Here is a 27935-nt window from a genome sequence, read left to right as displayed (position 1 = left end):
GATAGCTCGCTCAGTTGATTAAGTTGAGAGAGAAAGATAGAACGAGAGCCTGGTGGTCGGTATAGAAGAGTACCTGAGAATGTTTGGTTGGTGGTGAGGGTAATCGTAAAAGCCAACGCCTCGCAACTTGAATGTTTAAGGTCGATGGTTTTCACACGAAGGCAATTGCGGTATATTATTGCAATCCCCCCGCCTTTATGGGCAGAAATACGATCCTGCCTATGGACACAATAGTCCTCTGGCATCGCAGCCTTAAAGTCTGGCCCTGATGCATTGTCTCCCCAGGTCTCAGTCAGAAATAGGAGATCGATAGCATAATTGTTGAGCAACTCCAGTATGTCAATTTTATGACAGGGGAGCGAGCGGGCATTAACAAGTGCTGCGTGTATAAGTTTCTGGCAATTAGGGGAAATGTGGGTTTGGGTAACCGTGCTCTTATTAGTGCACAAAGTGCATAGGAAAGGACCTCCAATAGGGTCAGCTAATAAGCATGTCGGAGGTATATGTACAGTCTGAAATGTGTTATTAAAATGACGAAGTTCATTAGCAGTGTAAACTAACCTTGCTGAGGGTGACAATGTAAGGGGGGTGGCACTGGGCTCGGTCCAGGCTCGGACGGGCGCAGACGGGCTTGGCTTAGGCGCGGCTTCGGCGCGCGCCCGGCGCGCCCGCTGCGCCAGCCCGCTGCGCCGTCTGGAGACAACGCACATTATATAGCTAGTTGAGGAGGGCGTGAGTCCTGCGCGACTAGAGCGCTGACCCCGCTATCCCCAAGATGGCGCCCACCGCTGCCAGACGCGTCAAGAAATCGCCACAGACAGAGGTAGGGAAGTATTGAAAGAGCGTGTCAAGGGTGTCAGAGTGCCTACAATAATTCCCAATTACATTCTCGAAAATTAAAAGCCCCCAAAAAGAATTAACGAACTAAATACAATTTTATCGCAGCCTGGTGCAGAAACGCTAAGGAACACAGTAAAAACACAGTAAAAACAGTCTCGGTTGTGTATCTCTGGTATAGCGCGATTAGCTCGCAGCCCCAGTCGCTATCACAGGGGAGAGCTTCTTAGGCAACGCGGCCACCGGGAGGCTGGCTTAAATTTACTGGGAGGGCGTGAGTCCTGCGCGACTAGAGCGCTGACCCCGCTATCCCCAAGATGGCGCCCACCGCTGCCAGACGCGTCAAGAAATCGCCACAGACAGAGGTAGGGAAGTATTGAAAGAGCGTGTCAAGGGTGTCAGAGTGCCTACAATAATTCCCAATTACATTCTCGAAAATTAAAAGCCCCCAAAAAGAATTAACGAACTAAATACAATTTTATCGCAGCCTGGTGCAGAAACGCTAAGGAACACAGTAAAAACAGTCTCGGTTGTGTATCTCTGGTATAGCGCGATTAGCTCGCAGCCCCAGTCGCTATCACAGGGGAGAGCTTCTTAGGCAACGCGGCCACCGGGAGGCTGGCTTAAATTTACTGGGAGGGCGTGAGTCCTGCGCGACTAGAGCGCTGACCCCGCTATCCCCAAGATGGCGCCCACCGCTGCCAGACGCGTCAAGAAATCGCCACAGACAGAGGTAGGGAAGTATTGAAAGAGCGTGTCAAGGGTGTCAGAGTGCCTACAATAATTCCCAATTACATTCTCGAAAATTAAAAGCCCCCAAAAAGAATTAACGAACTAAATACAATTTTATCGCAGCCTGGTGCAGAAACGCTAAGGAACACAGTAAAAACACAGTAAAAACAGTCTCAGTTGTGTATCTCTGGTATAGCGCGATTAGCTCGCAGCCCCAGTCGCTATCACAGGGGAGAGCTTCTTGGCATATCTACGAATGCAATTCAATGCCCATCTATGCATTTCCATGATGCTCCTTTGGTCCCAACCCCACCGGCCCGCTTCTGTCGCCGACCCAATCCTGAATGAGTGAGTTCCAAACCCGTTTGGATCAAAGCCAATCAACCCCAGTGCCTTGTGCAACACTGCCACCAACTGTAAAGAGGTAACAGGTTTGCCATCCATGTGCAAAAATACCTTCCCCCCAAATGTCCGACTCGAGATGCAAAGCCTGTGCCCAACGGATGGGGCAGCAGGCACCGGGTTTCCCCGTCTTTTCTTTGGACAGTCTTAGACTTGTACAACCAGACATGCACCCATTCTTCCCTGGAAAATGCTTCCTTCCAGAGCAATCCTTTACTATCCCCACACTCTAGTTGCTCTGATACTCGAAAGGCCCCAAAGAACGTCCAGGACATAAGGGTCAAAAACAGCACTGTCTCCCTAGTTCCTGAGCACACTGTCCTAAGTGACCTAATCACTTTAACCAGAATCTTCTAGATCAGAGGGTGAAGTATCCAGCCCCTGGGCCCCATTTCCCTTGCCAAACCCTCCCAAATTGTCTTCCCTAGTTCTCCCACTGAAGGGGCATAGCCCCATTGGAGCTTGCCCATGAAATCAATACATGACAATTTTCCTGAAATTGTCACCCTCGACTGGCCCTTCTCTATGAGGGAGAGTATGAATTGTATAACATCCTCCACCCTTTCCCATTCACAAGACCTTTCCTTTGCCCCCCTGCTACAAGTTCTACCCAGGCTTAGAGGTATGCCCGCCTCATAGAAATGGCTAAAGACTCAGCTACGTATTGGAGCATTCCCTTTTTCCTAGTGACCAGAGTTCCTGTGGCATCTGTGTCTTCACCTGGTCCACCTAAGTGGCAAGCCCATGGAACGTCTCCCACTGTGAACGAGATAAGGCATTAGCAATTTCATTGTCCACACCAGGAACGTTTCAGGCTCTAAAAGTTATATCAAGTCTCAAGCAGTACAATACAAAAACCGGTAGCAGTTGCCACAACTGTGGCTCCCTGGTAAACTAGCTGTGACTACCTGTACAACCAACACGAAAAAAGCACCCTCTTGTGAGCCAGCTGTTCCCCCAAAGAGCACTACCACCACCACCAGAGGAAACAATTCTATGAAGGCAATGCTACACTTTCATTGTTGTGGCCATTCCTCTGTGCACCACTGCCCTTGCCAATACAGGCCAAAGCCTCAACCTCAGGCTGCATCAGAAAAAATGTGTGCATCCCACTCCATGTTGGCTAAGGCTGCCAATAGAATACTGTTAAATGACTGAAAGAGGCCCTCCACATTCTCAAATCCTCTTTCACACCTGCTGGCAGCCTAACATGATGGTGAGGTAAGAGCAGACTCAAGAGAGACACACAAACCTAGCCGTCTACAAAAAGTTCTCCGTACTCTTTCTACTCTGCAGGTGAAGGTCAGATGACCCAGCAAGATCTGCACCTCCTTAACGATCGCCTTCTGTTTACCCAGCATTGCATTCAACAGGATCAGCATGTTAATCTTTTTTGCCTTGGACAGCAGGGCTCCATTGCTATGGAATCGATCTCAATACCCAGAAAGGGCATTACCATACTTGGACCCACTGTCTTCTCCGGGGCCAGGGGAACACCTAAGTTATTCATAAGATCCTGGAAGCTACCCAGCAAGCGCTGGCAGTTTCCAGAGCTGGGGGCACCTACAAAGAAAGAATCGTCCAAGTAATGAGTCATAAGGCCATGCCCTGTGTGCCAGATGAAAAGCCACTGAAGAAATGTGCTAAAGCACTCAAACAATGAACACAGAATGGAACTTCACCTTGGGAGTGCCTTGTCCACAAACCATTGACCCTGGAATTGGATGCCCAGCAGTTGAAAGTTAGCAGGGTGTACCGGCAACAAAAGGAAGGCAGACTTCATATTGCTCTTAGCCATCAGTGCCCCCTGTCCAACCTTCTCCATTAAATCTAAGGCCACGCCCACAGATGAATATGTCACTGAGACTTGCTTTGATAGAATAAAGTGGTTCACACACTGTCCCTCGGGCCATGGAAGGTACTGTATCAGCCTAAACTGCCACTGTTCCTTCTTAGGTACGACTCCAATAGAGGAGACAATAAGGTGCTCCATAAGCCAATTCTCGAAGGGACCCACCATCCTGCCCTCCTGGATCTCTTTGTGTAGCTTCTCCCTCACTACTTAGGCATTGGTCACTTGCAGACTTAAAATTAGAAGCTCAGTGGCATACCCTTGGGTCATCATAACCAAGTCAAACCTGTCCGCAAAGTCTCCTAGCAGTAACCTAGCGTCCTCAGTCTTGTCATAGCTTGAAAGCCAAAACACGAGTCTGTCCAATTTAATGGGCATACAAGCCCTTCCATCCAGATCCCTGTGCCCCCCTACCTGACCTGAAGCCAATGGCCTGACCATAGTGCTGCCCTTGAGTTGCCCCTTGCTGTCCACTAGGTGTCCCTTGTTGCTGCCCATATTTGGTAGCAGAACTGGTTCCGCTCGCACGAAAGCGGGCGACCAATGGATGTCTGCCTGAGCACTTCGAGCACTCATGGTGGAACTTGCAAAGTTTGCATGTACACCTTCCTTTGTTGTGGTGCCAGCAGGCCCGACCTTATTACTCTGGCTTTTGTTTGGACACCCACCCCACCCTGGGTTGGGGCCCCTGAAAGGGCTTGTACACTTACGGTTACCTGATAGCCGTGAAAATGGTTTTGCTGAATTTTGCTCGGCCCAAAGTGTGTTGCCATAAGTCTGTGTCCAGCTCCCCCCACTGAGTGTCTGAATCCACAGCTAACCCAGCCCAGAATTCTTTATCATACTGTGCACATGCATATCCCCCATAGTTCAACTGGGCCTTCCTAATCACGTCTATGTATTTGAAGGGTACCACCGACCTCTCCGTGTACTTTTCACAGTAGACACTTGCATAAATTAGAAATGGAGCCTTCCAGTTTTTTTTTTGTCACCGGCACTCTTTGCCGCATGGACAGTTCCAACTCTTCCTCCTTCAAGCCCTCTTTGGACCTCAGCTCCCTATGTAATAGTTTCAGAATCTTTTCGTTCTCTCCTTTCCAAATCCTCTATTTAGTCGACTGCATGAGATGTGCCCCCAATGGTTTGGATGTCCCCAAGTAGGGTAGTTTTTTTCATTTTACATCCTTGCTCTCTAGTTGGTCACCCGAGCCTGTTTTAATGTAGCCCGACAGAACGCCCCCTTGGCTTGCACCCTTTCCTATGTCAATATCCTTTTTCTCCATCCCTGACAGTCCTTTGTCCTTGTACTCTTGTTCACTCCCTGTTTGTAGTGACCTGTCTTTGTCCTCTGTACCAACACCAGTGTCCTGGACGTACTGACCTTTCCTTAAACAGGCCTCTTCGCAATCTTGAGGCTCTCCGGCCTCGACCCGAATGGACACCATCTTTATGCGGGCCACCCCGCATTAAAGAGGCTCCATAGCCTTGAGCCCAATGGACACCAGTTTTGTGCAGACCTCCCTGCCACTCTAGCACTCTTTGTCCTCAACCACTTTTGGCCCAAAGCTAGAATTGTGACTCCTATTCCAGACTCTTATCTGGCGACAAGGTCGGTGGCCGCCCGAGGGCCCACCGCTTCGCCAACGTCTGCTGCCGCCACGTCCTGTCCCGTCCTCCTGACTGTTGCTAGGCCCTTGATTTCTGAAATGTACTAGGTGCAAATGGATTAGAAGAACCCCTGCTGCACCTTCTCGCCACCATTTTAAGACTTCTGTCTGCCTTTTGTTATCCTCCAGCATTTCCCCTTCTTCAAGACTCTCTTCGTCATGCAGTCCTCCCTCCACTAAATCCTTGCTGTGTGCCTGATGCCCCGCTTCTTCTGGCCATGCTCCCTCAGTTACTCACTGCTGGAACGCTTCCCTGAAGTTTAACCTGAAGTTTCCTGACTCTGCCATAAGGAATGATTAATGAGGAATTTACTGTGCTGGTAACAAAGCCCTAACTGATAACAATGCTCTAACTACACAGACTGGACACGGAGCTCCGACACAAGACAAAAATCCTCCTGCCTAGGTACCAGCCACCATGCTATCACGACAATATGGCAGGCTACAAAAGTCAACAATAACAAGATATCTCAAAATAAGAGTAGGGATCTGGGGGATAAAAGTTTAAAGACTCAAACAGTGCATAATCCCCAATTCTACATATCTAACAAAAAAGGACTGTGAGTCTGAAAAATCAAGTGACCTTAAGAAATGCTGTGCCCCAAATACTATAACAGAATGTTCGTGCCAAAATATCACACTGGATACATATGCATTAAAGATCTATATATGCATAAAAAGGTTCCCATCACCCACTAAAAGTGGCTCGCTTCATCATTTGGGAAAGCAGGGACTTCTCAAAGAACCATCCATCACCAAATGAACATGGATAGAGGTTCAGAGTTTGTCCCAGATGCAACTATAGATATGTTGCTCCAATGAAAGGAACCAATCTACAAAATGGTATAGGGTGATGTGTGCAGTGCGAGTAAACTAAATGTGATGGATAAAATTGGAAACCAAGGCACAAAAATGGTTTTATTTAAGTGCTGCCTTGATGCCAAATTTAAAACAGTGCTGTGACAGTTTAAACAAATAACTGTGTTGGATCTGGTCTACATGTTTCAGCTTATAGGTAATTTATACCCCAGCTTTCGTCAGGACCATGACAAGCTACTGCATATTAAACGTGAAAAAAAAGGTAAATCATACAACCTGAACCTTTGATAGGTATAGGAGAAATTACCTGTTAAAGTGAAAACAAACACAATGAAAAGTAAACGGGAAGGTACAGCAATATATTATAGGTCACGAGACGCACAAGAAATATTATTCAATTATGCAAAACACATATTAGTATATGCATCATATCAAATAATTAAGATGCTCATTGTTTAACACTTACCCAAACAATTCTGGGTATGCGCCTCACCTCACCTGGCAACTGCTCAGGCTAAAGGAGGCACCGCTCTGAGGAAAATAAGAGGTATAGTCCAGAGTTATAAATTAAACAATACCTCAATGTGAAATACGCTTATCTTAAAAACCAAGGCTGGGAGAGAAACGGGGGTCAGCCCATGAGTAGAAGCTATGCCCTGTGTGAGCATAATGTCCAGACCGTCACGATGGTTACTTATGACAATCGCGCTCACATAGGCAATCATGGACCGTGCTGTCAAGGGTATCTATGGAAGTAGAAGCACGTAGTTTCTGAACTCAATTGCTCACATGTAGAGACTCGTCTCTCATATAATGAAAAGCCAGCTGAGTATTAAAGCAAGTTGGCAATATTAATACAAGGAACAGACATATGTCGAATAAATCAATTGAATGACCAAACCACAGAACTTCGTCAGTAGTAGTGCCCTGTAACCAATTCACAATGTTGGATTTAAACTTGTAAAATTTGAACAGAGGTCCGCTGGTTGTGAAACACCACGAGCACGAAAGTAGTAGCAGGGGAGCATGTGTGGTGTAAAATAAACATTTTATTTTACACAAGCATGATTAGAAATAGTCAAAGTAATCAGGTGCTCACATAAAGTGACAGGTGCGTAATGTGACAAAGTGAGGCAAACCTAAAAACATTACATCGCATTGACAACAGAAAAGAAACTTCACATAGGTAAGTACAATTAAGGAAGTCCCTGTTTTGGGGGTCGACGGCGTTTCGATCTTTTAGGGACTTAAGATCATCTTCTGGACAATAAGTGAGCAACCTGAAATCTCTACTGGGGTCACTTCCCTGGGTGGGGGGGGGAAGAGGAAGGTGTGTTCGTCTAAGCGGTCTGTGATCAGTACAGGGATATTCCGCTTGCCTTGAAGTGCGTTTCCTTTCGTTCATGGGGAAACTACTTCCAGCCGGAAGTAGTACGTGGGCGCAATCTGGTCAAGGATGCTCTCATGAAGGTCTGGGATCAACTAAGAGGTTTACTTTTATGTCACTGGGGCGAGGTAGTGGAATACCACGATGACACCGGGTTGTTTGGCGGAGCTCTGGTACCCGGGATTACTGAGCCTACAGATAGGTCCTCTTCGGAGAGGCCGCGCGGGTGAGCCATCACTGGCAAGGCTCCTAGCCCTAAGGGTAGATTAATCAAGTGTGGAGGCGGGAGGGCGGGTGGTTAATGCGCTGGCAGGGCAGCCCTCAATTGGAAGGACACAGGGATGAGCCGTCAGCGGTAAAAGTGCCCAACGTATGAGGCGCCTCGTTGGTGGAGCTTCAATTAGTTGAAGCTTCCATTTGGGAATCAAACACCATTCTGGCCGGCGTGCTGAAGCAATTCACTCTTGGGCGACCTACATATATATATATGGGGTGGCACAATTTGGAAGAAAAGATTAAGTCCAACCTCGACCCATGTAAAAAAAAAATAAAAAAATAACATTAAAATATGCTAGTTTCCGTGGTTAGACAACATGGGGCTAATAGGTCATAAGCGGGATGAAATAACAGAAACCACAGAAGAAAATGGCAATACAAAAAGTTTAAATAAGTATGTATAACTGGTGCATCCTTTTTTGAAATGTAGTCAGGAATACTTCTCCGCCATTCACAATACATGGATGCTTTCATAGGCTACAATAGGACAGCAGAAATTGATGGCAAATTTTCCTCTAAAATGTCAAAACATAGAGCTTCAGCAGAACCACGCCCAGACCCTGACTAGCAAGGAAGGAATATGTTTAATAAGGGTTTCGTGGGAGGACTCTTTCAAAGAATATGGTTATGGCAAAGGGGAACAAGATGTTGGGCAATAAGGGAAAAGTGAATATCAGCTTCTCACAGTCAGCAGGGCATGTTTATGGGCAAGGACATCTTAAGGATTTGGGGGTCCCTGGCAAAACGCATTTTGGGGGCCCCTGTACGAAACAGCTTTGAATTTATGATCCAGTTTCATCTCTTTTATGCCTTTTTTGTCCAGATCTGTGACATGGCACAATCACACTGATCTAAATTCTAAGGGCCTCATTTACAATATTTTGACTCACTGCAGCGCAGCAAGCCTTCCTGACGTGCTGCCATGCGTCAAAATGAAAGGGCAGGAATGTGCTGTATTTAAAAGATACAGCTCATTCCTGTACTCCCCTGTGCCACCACAAAAACATCAGCTGTGCACCTTGCACCATGGTGCAGGGTGCCTGTGCTGAGAGGGATGGTTGTTTTTGTGCAGGAAGGAAGACCTTTTTGCACAAAAACAATCATTAAAAATATTTTCCTCTTTCTATGCGTGCGTGCAGCACGCATAGAAAGAGGAAAAAATGGAAAGAGGAAAAAAGGGAGAAATAAAAGTATTTATTCTTGTTGCGCCTCCTTACGTCTCCCCTGGGGAGGCATAGGATTCTGACACATTCCAAGGTTCACAACACTTTTTAAATCTGGGAATGCCTCAAGTTCCATAGATGTTGCCTGTGAACACCCACAGCAACACACATGGAACGCCCCTTTCACGCAGAGATTTGCGTGAAGCAGAAATGTATTTACAAGACCATGAAAAGTCATGCAGGGTGACTTTATGTGGCTTGTAAATATCGGCGAGCACATCGTGCTGCCAGTGCGTCAATAAAACTGAAGCACCAGGGGTGCATTGAGCTTGTAAATGAGCCCCAAATGTGTTTACATCTAATATTCAGGGATAGTGTTGCATTTTCAATATTATAAATCAGCAGCAGCTCCGTCATATTACAGCAAATAATCTCTGTGAGACACCCTCTCATTTCTCATATGTAAAGTCCTGTATGTTCTAAATGTAAACTTTGTTATGGGTGTTGCATGAAATATAAATACATTTCTATGCAAAATGTCTATAATAGACTCTCACACATCACCCACATTCAAAATAATTTAAAGGGAAACGGCAATTAAAAAATCTGCTCAGCTGAACAAATACTAAAGGTCACGAGAGTAAAACTCTGCAGAACAGAGCTAGCTCTATGGGGGGTGGGGGGGGCTGAAAGGCTGGGTCCTGGGCCAGGGCCCACTTTGCCCATGCCTTAACACATCTCTGTTTATGGGTATTTCTCAACAGTGACTGGACCCCAAGCAGAATACTCACTGTTCTGGAAGCCGAGGTTAGAGGGCTGGTCCCCAGGATAAGAACAGTCATGGCACATAGAGAGTGGGGACAGGAACATGCCGATGGAGGCGCTTTGACAGAGTGACCAGGAATTCTGTCTTTGGGGCTCAAGCAAGTTTACTGACCACATTCTGAGACTTGCTGCCAGTTTCTGGGTCCCAGAACTGGCAGGGGTCGACTGCAGGGCCTCTGCTATCTGCATGTACAGTAAAAGGCATGTGTTATTACAGCAGCGTAGACTTCAATGTGGAGTTGATGTGATGCCAACCATTTACATACTGTTTGATGTTTTGGAAGGGCTTCGGAGTTCCGAAAGCCCCTGAAGACCTGGCTATTCAGCTAATCAACTGGACCCTACCCAGCGCCTGGATACCCTCACGGGTGACAAAAAGCGCTCCACGAATCCACTGATTGGTAGATTGAAGGGCAAGTCTATAATTTACGAATGTTCCGTATCCCTGCAATCCCTAAAGCCAAATAATGCTTCAGTGTATGCATAGCATTTCCCTGCCACTAAGCATTAGGAGCCATAGCAGACACAGAAATGTTTCCCTTTCACAGTCTGGAAATTGTTTTTGCAAAGGTGTTTGATATTCTAAGCTCACACCAGCTGGCCTGTCTTTATCTGAAGATTATTCATGTCTTAATGTCGTTGTTTGTCATAGTAGTTCTGTATGGCAGCCTGATATATTTCTAATACCAAGGGGTATCATGATTTTAGTGACACCGTCAGTTACACCTTGCCCTGCAAACATGAGCGGGAAACACTGGAATAATGTGTTCTTTCAGAGCCTATGTTTTTCCATACAATAAGTGAAAACTGGAATGTAAAATGCACTGTCTGACCACATTTTTACACATTTTCCGACAAGAAAGATTCACTAAACCTGTGTTGAGAAAAGTAGGTGTGTTCGCTGCAATTCAGAATGGGCATTGTGCATTTTTAGGCAGTGAGCTGTGCCAATGGGGAGGACACAAGCCTCTTAAGAACAGTTTGGGCACCTGCACTTGTATTTTTTTTTACAAATTACAAACACAGCCTGCCCCACACGTACTTCTGCATTGATTCAGAAGGGGATGCCACAAGGGTGGGCATTGCCTGTTCAGCCCCCACAAAATATAAAGCAGAAAGTTGGTAGCCACTCCCATCAGGGTCTGACTGCAGCATCACCCCATGGGGGAGAATGAGGTAGGAGCCCTCTCTGCCTCTTGCTGGCATCAGGATCAAAAGAAAGTAATAGGCGGCAGGAAGCGTTGTCCCATATATTCTCGTTGGCAGGACATGTCCACACCTAGGGACTGATAGAAACATATAGTGTATTCTTGGGTTTTTAAGTCTGTGTTTTAGGTAAATTAGCGCACCTGATGAAAATGATTTGTAAAATGAAAAAAGCAACGGAGAAGAATTACATATTTATTTAGGAGTTTTTAAGGGTGTAAGCCGTCACTTTCAAATACTTCAAAGCACTAACAGAAGGAAATAAAATACAGCATAGAGAACAGGAAGGGAAAATGGAGACCAGACATGAACCCCATTCCCTCAATAGCTCATACTGTGGGTCAGATCTCAAACGTGGATTGAGGGTTTTAGGACACTGAATTCACCAAAGATCTGACTCTGTGCATCGTCCTCTTGAACTTTAGCTGGTAAATCACAGGAGCAGCTCTAGTGCCCTATTTAGAGTTTGGCGGCGGGGATACTTCGTCACAAACGTGAAGGTGTCCCATCCGCTGTACTGCAAGTGCAATCGGGGCCACTGGAATTATGCAGCGAGGGTGGACCAAATGATGTGCTAGGGTTAAATAATTATGCGGCAAGAAAAGGCAAGGTATGTGGCATAGTGCAGCACATTTTCTATAGAATTGCTACATTATTTTGTCATGAGCAAAGGTGTCACCTCATTAGTACCAGTTTAACACCCAAACACAGAATAATCAACAAGAGGTGACCAGGCAACGTTTGCATAGGGCCTTCCACTGTGCAGCATCATGTGCCACCACTGTTTTAGTAACTTTTGATCTGTTTGAGCTAGAAACAATATTATTTGTTCAAATCTGAAGATTGTGTATCAAATGACGGATTATATGGCAGATGCTGAAAATCCATAATTATGCGGAAAACACGAAGGCTGCAAACTTGCATCCTACCAGTGGGCTGATTATAACATAGGGCACTTGTAATAAGGCTGAGGGATATTTGTTACGTTTTGGCAGAGCATCGCATCTGCCGAAGTCTGAATAAGGCCACTGGAGCTGAGGCCTCTGGTTGCGACATTGTGAGATGCCAGGTTTTGCAGGCAGGCCCTCTGTTCCAGTGTGCTGTGTGGACGGTTAATGGACATTCAATGTGATCCTAGTTTCTCTGACAATGATGGTCAAGAGGATGCAACCTGTATTCGCATCCTTTTTTTGTCCTAGCGCCACATTAAAGCGGAGTGCAAATAGTGCGTACTCCCATTTTGTACATGCTTTTACTACCTACTTTGCCAAGAACACCTTAGGTTGGTAACAGCAGAAGCAACACATAAAAAATGCTAATATCAAGCACAAAACAGGGCATACATTTGTTAATTAAAGTAATTCAGCATTTTGCCACACCTGTAAACCGGACACGCCCTTGTGGGATACGGGCATCAATGGTATTTAAACCTCCCTTTACATGGGAGGCACCAATTTTGTCTCTCATTACTATTACTTAAACAATGCGCAAAGGAGGTTTAATGTATTTCCCCAATCGGTGCCTAATTTGAGCAGGTGGCGGCCACCAGCACTTAGTTTTGGGGACCAGCACTGACGTTTAAATGCAGCGGCCGCCAACTTCTGAGCAGATCCTCGGGCACCAGCATTCATCCTTTCACAAATTAAGCGTTGTCCCCAGCAGCTATCTACTGTCAGTCAGAGAAAGAGCTGCGGCGTTGTGACATTGTTGTCTGCGCGGCACGCGTAGATTTTCTTTAATCCACAATAACACCCTGGGATAAATCAGAGTGCCTTTCCCTTACGTGCATTTGGTAATGTATACCAATGTGGAGGACCATCTACTCGAGGTAGCACGGTAATGAATGAGAAACAGAATATTGTGCGCAGCTGAGGAGCTAGAGGGAGCTCAGATGTTGGGAAATCGCTGCTCGGGATCTTGAAGTAGAAGTTAACAGAACCGCTGGTCACAGACGGACCGTCCCCTCCTGTCACTACATGTTCGTGATCCCGGACAACTGTTGGCTTTGCAGTCTTGTTCCTGTTGCACCGCCTTCAAAAAACACGCACACAAGTTACAGAATTGTGAAAGAAAAAAACAAGCTGACACGGTTCAAGCGCAGCTGAAGTGAGATCACTTTCCTTCCTCTGGAGAGCAGCGCGGGTGTGAGAGGGAAATGCAATGAGTCGGGGCTGCGGGTGAGTGGCCGGAGCACACCCTGCGCTTACGGCGGACCCGAGCTCGGGGTCATCCTGCTGTGCGGTTCGTCAGCGGCGCCGAATGGTCCAAGTCCTCTGAGAGAGCAGCGCATCGCGCACCAGGAACAGGGTGCTTTTTTGGTAACTGTCTCTGGCAACATTTTCGCTGGTTAAACTCGGGAGACCCTGCTGTGCTCTATCATTAGCACTACAAGGAGGCAGGCTGAAGGAATATGGGGGGCTCAGTGTGAGGGGCACAGGCACCGAGGAGCACCTGAGCAAGGGGCACCGCCGTTCCACGCGGAGAGGATTGTTCGTCCTGCTGTGCTGTTTTCCATCATCATACCTGCCGAACCCCTGGAACGGAGCTCGGGGGATCATGCTGGGCTGCCTGTGAGCCCCGCCAGTGAGGAGCACGGGGGTCGGGAGGCTTGGCCGTCTGCGCTCCAGCCCTTGCCATGTCTGGAGTACCTGACCCTGCCCTGTCCAGCCCTCCCACCCCTACCCTGTCAGCCCCTCCGGCCATCTCTGGGCTGCTCTGCCGGAGCCTGTACCCCTTCTCGGGGGAGCAGCACCAGAAGGGGCTGCGCTTCGAGGCCGGGGAGGTCATCAAGGTGCTGCAGGTGCTGGACGGCGGCTGGTGGGAAGGGGAGAAAGGCGGAGCTCGGGGCTGGTTCCCTGCCACCTACGTACAGATCCTGGAGGTAAGTCTCGGGCAACCAATGAGAGGGGTGCTGTATCTGGGGCATCAGAGCTGGGGCTGCACAACGACGCCGGTCTCGGGCTCGTATGGTCTCTAGAATCACTTACGGGGGCGGAGGGTTGTACAGGTGTATCCGTACGTAAGGGCGATGTAATTATGCCGATTGCGAACTGGCCCCGTGGCAAGTGTTAAACCTCACGTGGACTTGCTTTTGTAATCCACTTTACATGCTGTGATGATTTGAGTTCATGCCTAGTGTTAGAGTGAAACTCCAAATCCCAGAATGCCATGTGCTTTTGGTAAACAAACAAAAAACAGAGTTGCAGGACTGACAGAAGACGTCACACGTGATATGGAGCCAACCGGCGGTCATGGGTCTGTGTGTAGGCGGGTGAAGTGTCTGTCTAGAATAGATGATGTTTCTATGATTGATTACAGGTGACTACACGAGACACCACCTCTCAGTCATCGGCTTGTCTTCTAAAAAAACACATTGTAATCTGCTGTAATAAGAGTGTGCTCGGTTGAAGTACATAAAGATGAAACTACCAGAAGGCAATAGATTGTGAAGTGATTATCCAAAAATGAAACCTGGCCCCCTGGTTACCACCAGCGTCTAAACGTGTCCCAGATACTTTACAGGAGGTGTTCTTTGCTGGGCGCACCCACTACAAATCATTGTTTTCAGTTTTTTGTTCCAGATGTTTCAGCTAGCGCGAACAAAGATGGGTGTGTGCGAGAGGAAAATAACCATGAAATGTGTCAGGGGTACACATCCGTTGCTGTGTTAGAACCTCCATGAAAAGTTGTAGCATTTAACTTTGATCCGCTTTATAAAATAGAAACAAAACAGTTTTATCTCCGACATCGGTTGTAACTTCCGTAGTAAAAGGTTAGAGGCTCCCTTCCAGTACACTCGCGCACTCTCTCCATTCTACACATTGAGGCGCATACTTTCCCAATGTAAGGGGTGAAGGCTGTGGGCACTTTAGAACGTGTATTGCAATTTTGTCCCTTTGTTTTAGGAAAAGTACTAAGACCGTGTAATGCGAATGCAGTGGACAGTTCAAAACACGAACTGCTGCATTGTTCCTTAATTCAAATATTTCATGATGTATAGGGTGAACCGAGACCGAGAAGTCTTAAACGGTGCTAACCCAACCATTTTTGTTTTATTTTTTATAGATTGTTCTTCCTTCAAATGTCGACGGATAGGCTAGTTCATAGATGTGACGCCATTTATTTATTGAAAAGAGCGCCCACCTGTCGGAACCCTTTTAATTCTGGGGCTGCGCTCCCGGGGCAGGTGTCTGGAGTGCAGCGCGCGACCTGGCAGCATGGGCGGAGCACATAAGCCACATCTGACATTCTATGAGTCAAGTAGAAGGGTTTTTACCTGAACGTGTGCTCCACAGCCAGCCAGCCAGCCAGCCAGCGCAGGGCTCCGCGGGCCTCGCAGATCATCACATTTCCAAAGGTCCCACACTATGTGACTACAGTGTACCGGGCATGCTGAAACACGGACAGCAATTGAGGCGGCGGCCAACAGGCAGTCCTGGCCATCGCACGAGCTGGCGCCAGGGGTGCCTGGTTCTGGGTAGGGTAGAAAGCACTCGGCAAGCAGATAGAAGTATGTGTTAGTCACGGACCTTACCCGGGGCCGGCTTTAGGGCAGTGCGACTGGTGCGGCCGCACTGGGCGCTGACCTGCGGAGGGTGCGACGACCGAGGGGGGGCGTTGTATTTAGCAATAGCTTCTGATTGGAGAGATGAGGAGCACTTTTGCCTGGTGATAGTGAGAGAATCCGAGGAGGCGGTCATGGGGTGCAGGGGCCCCAAAAATGGTTCCTCGTAGCATTAACAAGGCTTCCGGATCTAGAATTACCTCCAGGGACTTGACTGACTATTGGGCAAAAGCAATGTAACCTGGTCTAAGAACAGTGTCCCGCTGGGTGCTGGAATTGTCTAGGACCAACAAACACTGTCCCGCTGGGTGCTGGAATTTTCGGGGACTAACACACACTGTCCCACGGGGTGCTGAAATAGTCTGGGACCAACAAACACTGTCCCGCTGGGTGCTGGAATTGTCTGGGACCAACAAACACTGTCCCGCTGGGTGCTGGAATTGTCTAGAACCAAGAAACACTGTCCCACTGGGTGCTGGAATTGTCTGGCACCAACAAACGCTGTCCCCTGGGTGTTGGCATTGTCTAAGACCAACAAACACTGTCCCGCTGGGTGCTGGAATTGTCTAGGACCAAGAAACACTGTCCCGCTGGGTGCTGGAATTGTCTGGGACCAACAAACACTGTCCCGCTGTGTGCTGGAATTGTCTAGGACCAACTCTTCCTTCTTTTTTCCTTTATAATGGGGAATGTTCTAAGTCCATGTAATGTGAGTGCACCGGGCCCTCTAGAACTGGCACAGTCTTGCTTTAGATTACGGAAGGCGCTAAGTCTATAATGTAATGTGAATGCAGTGTGCTCATTAGCTATGCACTGCTGATTTATAATGTGAAGGCACGGAGTCTATGTAATGTCTATGTATGCACTGCCACACTGTCCCTTTGTGTTATGAAGGCACTAACTGTATGTAATGTGAATGCGCAGCAACACATTACACCAACAACAAACTACATTAATCAAACCAAAAGGAGAAACATTCTTTTGCTGTAAAAACAATACCACATAAAAACAGATGATGCCCCTATATCAAGTATAATTTCTCCTCAGCCACTCTTTTTGTTTACACTGCGGAGTTGAGCGGTGGGGTGCAGCGGCCAGGGCAGCTGGCTTCGGAGCACAGGGTTCACGGTTCGATCCCCGACTCCGGGGGCAGCTCAGCCCCATGTGACTCTGGGCAATAGCTCACTTAATTTCCACGAGGGCCCCCAGCACCTTGAGGGTGAGAAGTTCACGCTTTACTAATATGGATTTACATTTACTGTTCATTTTCTTTTCATTGTGCTTTGTGTGTAACCTTGTGAGCACCACATCTGTGATTGTATATAATTAACTTACTAAATTAAATATTGTATATTTGATATAGGGGTATCATCTGTTTTTTATGTTGTGGTGTTTTTGCAGCAATTTTTTTTCTCCTTTTGGTTTGATTAATTTAGTTTGTTGTTTGTGTAATGTTGTACTTGAACCTCTGTTAGGATTCTAGTCTTTATTGTGCCCCAGGTTGAGGTAATATGTCCGCCCCTGTTTGTTGTAATCATGTGAATGGACAGGGCACACTAGAAGTGGCCCACTGTTGCTGTATATTATGGAAGGCCCCAAGTCCATGCAATGTGAATGTATTGTGCTCCTTAGCTGTGCACTACTGCGTTTATAATATGAAGGCACAGAGTCTAAGTAATATGAATGCCGCGGACACTAAGGAACATGCACTAATGCAATGTCGCCACATGCTATGGAGTGTACTATGTATAGAAAATGAATTCAGTGTGCACTTTAGAACAGACACTACTACATGGACGCTTTTATGTTATGGACGGTGCTACATCCACGTGTTGTGAAGTAAGTGGACTCTTTAGAACTCGCACTGCTACGATGCCGCTATATATCATGGAAGCTACTATGTCCCTGGGCATTGCTGCTTTAGGCAGGGCCAAGCTGCTCATGTATTCCATCAAGCAGCTCCTCACGGGGCAGGAGTCATTGGAGTTCGGTTTTTGAATGTAAAGGGCCTATGCTGCCCCCTGGCACCTTTTCAAGCTCGCAGGGGTTTACTGCAGCTGGCACGGAGGGTGCTTTGGGAGAGACCGCAGAAAGGGAGTAGGCTGGTTTGAACTTTTTGTTGTTGTTGTTGCTGTTTTATATAGAGCAAACTCGACTGGAAGGTATTGAAGCCTTTACATTAGTACCGGTTTCATAGCACATAATCATGGTCATTTTCATAGCCACAGGAGAGTAAGTGATATCCCCAGAATCACAGGATGTTGAGTCTGACTGGAACCTGGTTCCCCAATTCCAAAGTCGGCAGCTCTGACCCTAACGCCGCACCCCCTGCATCTTTGTCAGGGGTGCTATTGTTACCAGTGTGGCACTGGCTTTGCCCATTTATATTCGAAGAGGTACCAAGTCAATGAAATAAGAATAGAATGGGTGGCTTACAATGTGCACTGCTGCTTTATAACTTTATGTAGGAAAAGCCCTTTTTAAAGTAGCATCGTAATAAAGAAACACCACTATATGTATTGGACCATTGGGTCTGTTTTTGCTTCTGATTAACACCGGTATAGTAGTTAGTAGCAAATAACACTTGACACTTTTTACCACTGGTTTTATGCTCAGTCCTACTGCTTCCTACTGTTTGACCCTCACAATTAACTCCAGACAGGACCTTTGGTAGTGGGTGTTGTTGGGTTTAATTAGGAGTACTTGTTATGTTATGGTGATTTGTATAGCGCACAAATCAACCAAGAGGGTATCTAGGCGCTTTGGCAGATGTGCATGTGTGACGTCCCTGAGGTGTTTATATGAAGAACCAGGTCTTTACTTTCTTGTGGAACTCAACAAGTGAGGAGGCTCTGATATGTTGAGGTAAGTTGTTCCATGTCTGGGTGCAATGTGGGAGCGTGTGTGCAAATAAGAATGAGGCAGAGTGCAGGTGTTGGATGGGCTGGTGAAATGTATGCCCCTGCTCAGGTATTCTGGTGCTGTGTTGTGTAGGGCTTTGCATGTGTACATGAGAAGTTTGAATAGGCTGTGGTTGGGAATGGGAAGCAACTGAAGCTTCCAGAAGTGCGGTGTGATGTGGGCGCAGAATGGGAGGACGAGTAGAAGTCTTGTGGCGGTGTTCTGGATGGTCTGAAGTCTGTGCAGGAGTTGATTGGAGATTCCGGTGTAAAGACTGTCGCTGCTGTCCAGTCTGCTGGTTGTGAGTGCTTGCGTGACAGTCTATCTGGTGGTCTGAGACAACCATTTAAAGATCTTTCACTGAGGCGCATAATGTGCAAGAAGGAGATGCACACTTAGTTGACTTGAGCCGTCATGTTGTCACCTAGGATGATTAATACATTTCTTGCTTGGTCTGTGGGTGTTGGTCGTAGCTCCAACATGTCTAGGATGGAGCCCCATGGGGAGGTCTTGTTGACAAAAACCAGTACTTGCTTGTTGCTGGAAGTGAGCTTCAGGTAATTGGTTTGCATCCAGTCTTCTATCATGGTCATGCAGTCGGTGAAGGTGGTACTAGTAGTTGTTGTCTTTTCCATCAGGGAGAAGATGAGTAGAGTGTCATCTATATAGGAGATGCCGGTGATGTCATGCGATCGGATGATGTTGGTGAGCGGTGTCCTGTAGATTTTAATGAGTGTAGGGTGGAGGGACGATCCTTATGGGACTCGACATAGCAGTTTCTTGGTCTCTGATGTGAAGAGTGGCTGCCTGACCCTTTGGGCTCTTCCTGTGAAAAAGGAACAAATTAATTTGAGAGCCTATCCTTGTACTCCAATCTCATGGAGACTTCTGATGAGGGTGTTGTAGGACATAGTAGCGAAGGCCGCAGAGAGCTCGAGCAGGATGAGGGCCACTGTTTCTCCTTGATCTAGAATGATTTCAATGTCATTGGTGGCCACGATGAGTGCTGTTTCAGTGCTGTGGGTCTTTCTGTATCATGATTGTGTTGCCTAGAAGATGGTACAGTTTGAGGTGATTGTGTGTTGCTTGTTGATGGCCTTCTCAATCCCTTTGGCTGGATAGGGGGGCAGAGAGATGGATTGGAAGTTTCTTAGTAGATTCGGGTCGGCTGTGGGCTTCTTGAGAAGGGTGTTGTTTCTGCAAATTAACATTCATTTGGGAAAGTGGTGTACACGATAGAGGAGTTGATGATGATGTGACGATTGACGATTTTCTCAGGTGGCAGATGTGGTGGGGGCCTGGGTTCATTGGGGCCCCTGAGTGAAAGATCCACATGATTGCCACTGTCTCATTTCTGGTGAGAGTTATCTATTCGGTCATGTGGCTGCCTTCGTTGGTGGTGGGTAGATAAGCGATTAGCTCTCTGGGATTGGGTTAGTGTGCGAAGTTGCCATAGATGTTTTTGATTTTGCAGGTTTGACCTGTTGAAATTTAACAGTTTGTGGTACTTAACGCATTCGATAAGCATTGAGGGCCATATGTAGGTAGCTGCACATTTACCGACTCATAAATACTGAATTTTACCGATTCGGTATTTATGAATCGGTAAATGTGATGTAGGTAATTTATCGGTAAAATTTACCGAATCGGAAAGGGTCGGTAATTTAGAATCGGTATTTACCGATTCGGTAATGATGCATGCCTTCCCATTGATTCCTATGGGCCAGGAGGCCCATAGGAATCAATGGGAAGCCAGTTACCATTACCGAATCGGTAATTACCGATTCGGTAATGGGGGGAGCACATTCAAGGGTGGCAGGGTGTCACATTGACACCCTGTTGCACCCCTGATTCGTCCATGTGTGCACATGTGGCGCACATACATGCCCTAAGGGCATGTATGTCTGCCACATTGCACACTTCAAATGGAAATAAAATGCTTTTTTCCAGGTATTCGTCATTTACCATCAACTTTTAGTTGGTGGTAAATAACGAATCCCCACACCCACGACACACTCCCCCTACATATCATTTCAGGATTCGGTATTTACCGAATCGGTAAAATTACCGATTCGGTAATTTTACCGATTCGGTAAATTACCGAATCCTGAAATGTGCCCCCTACATACCAAAAGCCTAAAAACCGGTTGGTAACGGGATATTTACCAAAATCGGCCGTTACCGACCGGTATTAGGCTTCCTACATATGGCCCCAGATGCGTTAAATAACACTCAACTCGTAATTCTGACCCGTCTGTCAACAGGGGTTGATGTACGGGTTGGAAAGAAACCACTGACTCTAAATCAGGCCGTATAAGTATTGACCTGTAATTTCCAGTATGCTAAGTAGTAATGGTCAAAAAGCTAGGACTGACTGAAATTCATCCTCATGAGAAAGGGCACATTGAAGACTGAGTCTGGCCAGTTGACTCCATTTTGTTATGACACTGTATTTTTGACAATTCATTGCCAGGTGTGCTAATCCAAATGGCTCAACTCAAGCAAAAAAAGACTACCAGGCTCAGAATATTGTGGACTGTTAAATGGAAGCGCAGGACTGGAAACATGGAATCCTGCCACAGTGGAGCCATTTGACCATCTTGGATACGGCATTCCAAGACCATGGTTGTGAACCGTAGGTAGCCAACGCTATGATCTGCTACTCTGGCTTGCCTACGTGTACCCTAGCCACTGGTTTTGCCCCCTCCATTTACAGGGCTTATGAAGGGTTTGGCAGAAATAGAAGGTAAAATAGACTCTCTGAGCTTTGAACCTTGCTGCATTAAAACCCAGCTTACAATTTTGTTTTGTCTACTTGCTCCTCACCTAGCCATTCAGCAGTAATCAAAAGGTTGTTGAGGAGCTAAATAAAGGTGGGGCAGGAAGTCAGCCCTGTGACAACATTGGGGATCAAAAGGTTTGTGATGTCACTTCCGCTACACCTGGCCTTTTGATGAATCGTGTCCACAGTAATGATATCTGGACTGAGGGTTGGTGAGGTTCCTCATTCGACTAGAAATGTGCCCATGTCTGCCACCCATAGTGGCATGGGTGGGTCAGGTTTCTCACGCTGGCATACAGGCTGTAAATGTTTATACATTTTTGGTACTATAAAATGTTGTAAAACTAAACAATGCGTGTTGGAGATGTGGTATCCCTATTTGAGACAGGCTTCTGAGGCTGTGCTTTGCGTGGGAAGTGTTGCAGGGAGTGGGCACTCCTGTGATTACAGTGCATGACACTGTGGCTGCCTTCATCAGTATAACATACCATGTAATCCTCCCTTCAGCAGAACTGCGCCTAATTGTGAAATATCTCTTGGGTTAGCTAGCACTTTATCATGCCTGTAGTCCGCTAGGAGGCACTGAACAGAAACGCTCATCACCAACTAGCAATTACTCGCAAACATGGCCAATTACAGCAGACAAACAGCTGTAAATGATAGTTATTATCAAGGTGGCAATTCCCTTGCTCTGCATAATGCACTTCCCTGTGTGCAGTGACATCCACAGTGATCTGTTGACGTTAAAGCTGGATTTTTTTTTAATGAAAACCAAAACCACATGCTGTTTTTTCATAGCTTGTTTTTATTTTCTTTTGCAGAATGTTGAAGTATTAGTAGTAGTATGTAGGCTCAGGCAAAATGTTCGTTATGCTGATCTAATCTTGCGTAATTTCCGGCATTTGATGTAACACAACAGTTTTCAAATTATGCCATTATTCCACGTTGCAATATTTAAAGTTTGTTTGGGTAAAAATCCTATTGCAGGAGCCCAGGGGAAACGCAAACAAACATAAAGCAAGTAAACTGTTGTCCACGGCATGTGCTCTTTGTGATTTTTCGTTTCGAAAGTCTGAAATGTATCCTCTCATCTAAAAAGAATGCATTTGTCACTTAAATATAGTGTTAAATGCTGGGTTTGAATTTCACAAAGTTTTTTTCAGGAATTTGACACAATTACACAAACGGAAATTCAGTTTGTTAGGCCTTGAATGCTAAAGGCAGTACAATAGCTGACAGGCCCATATTGTTTTGCCATATTAAAGATCCTAGGTAAACGTTAGAAGGTGCATCAGTAATTAGGGTGGATCATAGTATACCACAAGTAATATTGTAACTAATCTTGTTAGGGCCAGTAAGAGTTGAAACTTGGTCAACACATGGTATATAGCAGACAGGCTTAACTAAAGAACACGTCTAAAGCATTTAGAAGTACCAAAACAGGTAAAAAGCCAAAAACACAGCACAATACAAATCCCACATCAATTTATAAAAATAGAGAATATTTTAATGAACAATGACACCAAAACAACAAAAATCCGATAAGGGTAACCAGGGATATCAATTCTCATAGTTTTTAAATAAAAATAGCACCAAAAAGCTCCAACCACGGGCAACTGGTTTCACTAGACTGAGATAAAAATAAGTTTCAAGGCTGACCGTGATGGACTGTGGGCCAGATACAAGGATCACGTTTGTCCCGGTTAAATGGTTACCTTCTCATTTAACAGATTTCTGGAGAGGTAGAGTCCTCAGTGGGGCAAGGCATCAGACTGGATCTGAAGAAGGAGTAATTGATGACAGGGTGTCAAAAGATGATGGTTTGATGAAGCAGTCGACGACAGCAGCAAATGCTCTGAACAGGAAAAGTCCAGCGTTCACACCCGGGAAGCAGCTGACGTTGATCGGATACTGCTCAGCTTGAGTGTGGAGAAAATTTCTACATGTCGATTTATCTCTCTTCGGGAAGTCTGATTCCTACTGTTGGGATATGGCTGTAGCTGGAGAGAGTTAGAAGTCATCAGATGCCAGTTGGCATCTGACTTGTTGAATCCAGATTTATTACTGTCGAGAAGAATCTAGCGGGGGTTGCTGCGAAGTCAAGCCCACTGGCGATGCACCCTCTGCAGATCAACTTGGCAGGTTGGCCCTGGTCTTTTGTCAATTCTCCAGGCAAACATACTCCAGAACAACACTTAGGAATCATAATTTAATCCACAGAAGCTACCAGGAGGGATCAGGGTAATTCTGGTTGGAACTGGTCAGCTGGGCTCTATCAGGAAAGTTGGCTCCATGCAGCTTTTGTGTCCCTGTAGTTTAATAGGATGTCAGCCAACCGACCCTTGGAGTCCACTCCTCAACTCTGGGTTGAAGTGGGAGCAGGTCCAGCCATTAGGTCTCGTCCCCACAGGTAAAAATCACAGGTACCCCCATGAATTGAATTTGTAAGAAAAATTGTAAATATTCCATGAAGAAACTTTTTATATGGGTCTTATATGGAGATAATATTATTTTAAAGTTAAAATTAACTCCCAATGTTTTCCTATGGAATAGCTAACTCTGCTTCAATGAAAATAGCTTGTTAGGCCTTTTCACTGTAATGACTTGTTTTACTTTAACGTTGTACATGCCCTACTCTTAAATACCATGCACCTTGCCTTATGGGTACTGGAAGTGAACTTGTTGGTGACATATTAATATTTAAAAGGAGGGGTTATGCCTATCAAATGGGGTTATTTTGACGGGTTGAGTTTGCAATTAAACCTGCACAGCCAGGCTTACTGTCGGCGGGCCTGCAGTCATATTCTGCATGTTCACTTTATTGGTGGCACAACATGTGTTGCAGTCCACCAGTGACATTTAACTCAGGCCCTGTGCACATGCACTGGGCCCTGGTTAGCAGAGCCCCGGTGCAGACAGTCAAAAAAGAGCTGCAAGACTTTTTTTAAAAAATGGGTGTGATTCTGCCAAACATAGGCATATTCCTACAGCCAGGTTTCAAAATGTCTTTAATTAGCAGTTCCACAATTATAACTCAGAGCTGCAGACCTTTGGAATGAAGGATACATGGTTTTGCACGGTTTCCCTCATTCCAAGGTAAGCATAATGTGAATGTGCACTGTTTGCACTCCCAATTTGCAGTAGGACTGACCTTCTGCAAATGGGGCGAGAAAAAACTATTTGCACTCCAATAGTAATCCCATTTCAGGCACAAACCAGAGATTGTATCTGATATTAGAATAAGGTTCAAAGTAAGATTGGGCCAATGTTTTTTGTGAGCCTAGGAGCAGAGATGTTTTTTAGGGATGTTGAATGTTAGAAATTGGGTTTCTGGTTGGCTAGGGTATGCACCTAAGCCAGGCAGAACCCACCACTTTAGTCAGGGCAAGGGAGTTGCACACTGAAGATAACCCCTGCTCACCGCCTTGGTAGCTTGACAGAGCAGTCAGGCTTATTCCAGAGGCAATGTGTAAAGCATTTGCGCAACACACTCACACAACTGTGACACACTAGGCACACCACTTAAGAGACCACACAAGGCTATATAAAAATATCCTTTGCATTAGCCATAAAACACATTAGATCACAATTTCATATATCACTATGCCACCAGGCACTTGCCATGACTTCACAGGTATTACATAAACCACTTTGCCAATCGGGCACATGGAGGAGCCGCCCCTACAGACCAGGTTTATTCAGGTGCAAGGGACAACTCCTCCCGCTACTCTAAATTCAGCCAAGGTCTATTCAGCCTAGCACTGAGTCAACCAGGCAGGTCAGGACACACCTCAGCCCCCCAAGGACTGGCTGGGGTGAATGCACATCCCCTATCCCCTGTCAGTTAGAACCAGACGGTCGATACACATGCAAGGAGGCACAAAGACACATAGCACACAGAAAGGCCCACTTCGAAAAGTGGCATTTCTAGAATAGTAATAATAAGTTCACTGTCACTAATAAGCAGGATTTATCACTACTATTCCAAACATACCAAACATGGTCACGCTACCCCTCTCATGTCAGGAATTACCACTGAAACACATATCGGGGAATCCCCACTGCAACCCTATGAGAGGGCAGCCTCACAGCATTGAGAAACCAAATAGACTATTTGTCTCTACCAGGCATGCCACACAGTTAAAGCACATGGTCTACCTTTTACCTACACTGCACCCTGCCCATAGGGCTAGCTAGGGCCTATCTAGGGCTGACCGATATGTAGTAAAAGGGAAGTTGCAGACATGGCAACCGCTTTATATGCCACGTCACGGCGGCAGTAACCTGCTCACACAGGCCCTGCAGTGGCAGAGGCCTGAGACAAGTTTGAAAGGCTACTTCGGTGGATGGCGTAAGCAGAGCTGCAAGCCCACTAGTAGCATTTAATTTACAGGCCCTGGGTATATGGGATACCACTGTATAAGGGACTCACAGGTAAATTAAATATGGCAAACAGGTGTAGCCCAATCTTACCAAGTTTACAAGGGAGAGCACATGCACTTTAGCATTGATCAGTAGTGACAAAGTGCCCAAAGTCATAAAACCACCAACAACAGGTCAGAAAAAATACAGGAGGAAGGCAAAAAGTTATGGGATGACCCTGCAAAAAGGGCCAAGTCCAACATTGAACATGCAAAATACAGCAAAGCACACACAAACATGCTAATTTCACATTTTCAATACATATGCTTGCTAATAAAATGTACATTTATAAGGCCTTGGCAAATCAGACTTAACACACATCTGTATTTTTGATCTTTTGAAACATGCCGCCCTTAAATGTTTCAAATACAATCAAGCATTGACAAAGCTGATTGACCTCACCCACGAAACCTGTTGCCAAGAATTCTCTCTTTGAAACTCCACTTTCTTTGATTCTTTGGCAGCTCTGTGAACCCAGAAGGCAAAGCTACTGTCTAATATGCATTTGCTTTCGTCAGCAATTTTTAACCAATAGCCTGTCTTTTGCAGCATAACTTACATCCATGGATGGCAATAATTTTGTAAATATCAGAGAATTTTATGATGGGTGCAGTAAATATCTATAATCAAGATTTTGCTGGTATAGGGCAGTTGAGTTCAAGTAAAGATGTAAAAAAGTAAAACACCTAAATTGTTTTTAATTCCCAAAATACGTGCACTAATTATTCTTTCTTGAGAACAGTGGTTCATCTTGGATATAAGAAACAAGCCTATATAAAACAGTCGTCTTATTGAACCTTAGCTAGATTGTGGTAATGTGATACTAGATACGGGTGTCTGACTTTCAAATCCATTGCTCTATGAGGTGCAGACTGCCATCCAAAGTTGGCTGCTGCAAATATGTGTGCATTCACGGCACCCATCTTTGAATGTATTTTGGTATGCTTAATAAAAATCCATTAAAAGGCTCCAGCTGTGGTTGTGTGCCCATCCAAGGCAACGATATTTGAATTAATTAATTTTCTTATGCGTTATGAACTTGCATTCAAAGATATCAGCTGTGCATTTGTGTCCCTGAGCAGGCACCTTGGAATGGTACACATTTTAAGATGGCCCCCAAAACAGCGGTGGTTGATGCTCAGAACACAAAAGGGAGGTGGGTAATTGGGTGCCCGGGTTATTATATTTTTTTAATAAAGAGGAGGGGTGAGTGAGAGCAGTGAGGTAAGGGAGGGATAGAAATGAGATAAAACAGTCCCTCAGGTGAAATGCATGACAAGGTCTGATGTCATCAGTGGAAGGTGACCAGCCATCTAATTCTACTACAGAGACACCTAAATGCTCCTGGGAGGGACAAACGCAAGACGAGAGAAGAAATCCATTGAATCAGGACCAAGGCAGACAAAGTTTTTGTCATCAATAAGGGGCTCACCTAAAGCCTGCTCTGTATTGTTTTGCTCACAATTTGTCTTCGCCTAGAGACCCCTAAGCTATATGCAAACAAGACATAAACACAACCAATATTTTGTGAGCTTTTGCATGAAGGACCCTACTAAATATGTTTACACCACATTTCCAATACAAAGCCCATAGAAATTGCATTGTCCATCATGAAATATTAGGGTTGAGTCAGGCTGGCAAATTTGGCAATTATAACAGTTCCAGATAGACCATGGACTGTAAACAATGGTTTGTGTTTGGACACAGTTGACCTCATATCAAGCAAGTCTGGACTGTAAAGTGAAAATGATCCTGCTTTTTAGAGGTCCTTCAATTTTTATAGAGCCAGCTTAGTCTTCTATGATGTCTGGTACTTGGATTGGTTTTTTCTCGCTACAAGTAAATTCCATTAAATGCAACTTGGCATCATGCCGAGGTTAGAAACTGGCTCTAAGTGTTTTATAGTGTTTGGCATATCAGAGAACAGTAATGGGAGTTATTATTATTGTGTTAGTTGGACCTGGACCTTTTTGCAGGGTTATGCCAGAACTTTTTGCCTTCCTCCTGTATTTTCTCTGACCTGTTTTGTTTGATTTATGACTCTGGACACTTTATCAATGCTGATCAGTGCTAATGTGCATGTGTTTTCGCCTGTAAACT

General features: G+C 45.7%; 1 protein-coding gene and 1 long non-coding RNA gene across 2 annotated transcripts in view; one reads left to right on the top strand and one right to left on the bottom strand.

The window, feature by feature from the left end:
• Window positions 1–15555, bottom strand: part of LOC146809875 (uncharacterized) — a 187108-nt gene extending 171553 nt beyond the window's left edge. Inside the window, exon 1 of the long non-coding RNA XR_014966500.1 lies at window positions 15443–15555. This is a non-coding gene — a long non-coding RNA (uncharacterized LOC146809875). The remainder of the gene's footprint in view (window positions 1–15442) is intronic.
• Window positions 13014–27935, top strand: part of GAS7 (growth arrest specific 7) — a 1339070-nt gene continuing 1324148 nt past the window's right edge. The window contains exon 1 of the mRNA XM_085616727.1: window positions 13014–14047. Coding sequence (XP_085472853.1) covers window positions 13802–14047 — 246 coding nt within the window. The 5' untranslated portion in view covers window positions 13014–13801. The remainder of the gene's footprint in view (window positions 14048–27935) is intronic.

This window comes from Triturus cristatus, chromosome 7 (assembly GCF_964204655.1).
Source record: "Triturus cristatus chromosome 7, aTriCri1.1, whole genome shotgun sequence".
Lineage (NCBI taxonomy): Eukaryota > Metazoa > Chordata > Amphibia > Caudata > Salamandridae > Triturus > Triturus cristatus.
Note: the sequence above shows the minus strand (reverse complement) of the source record. Positions and strands in the feature narration are given on the sequence as shown.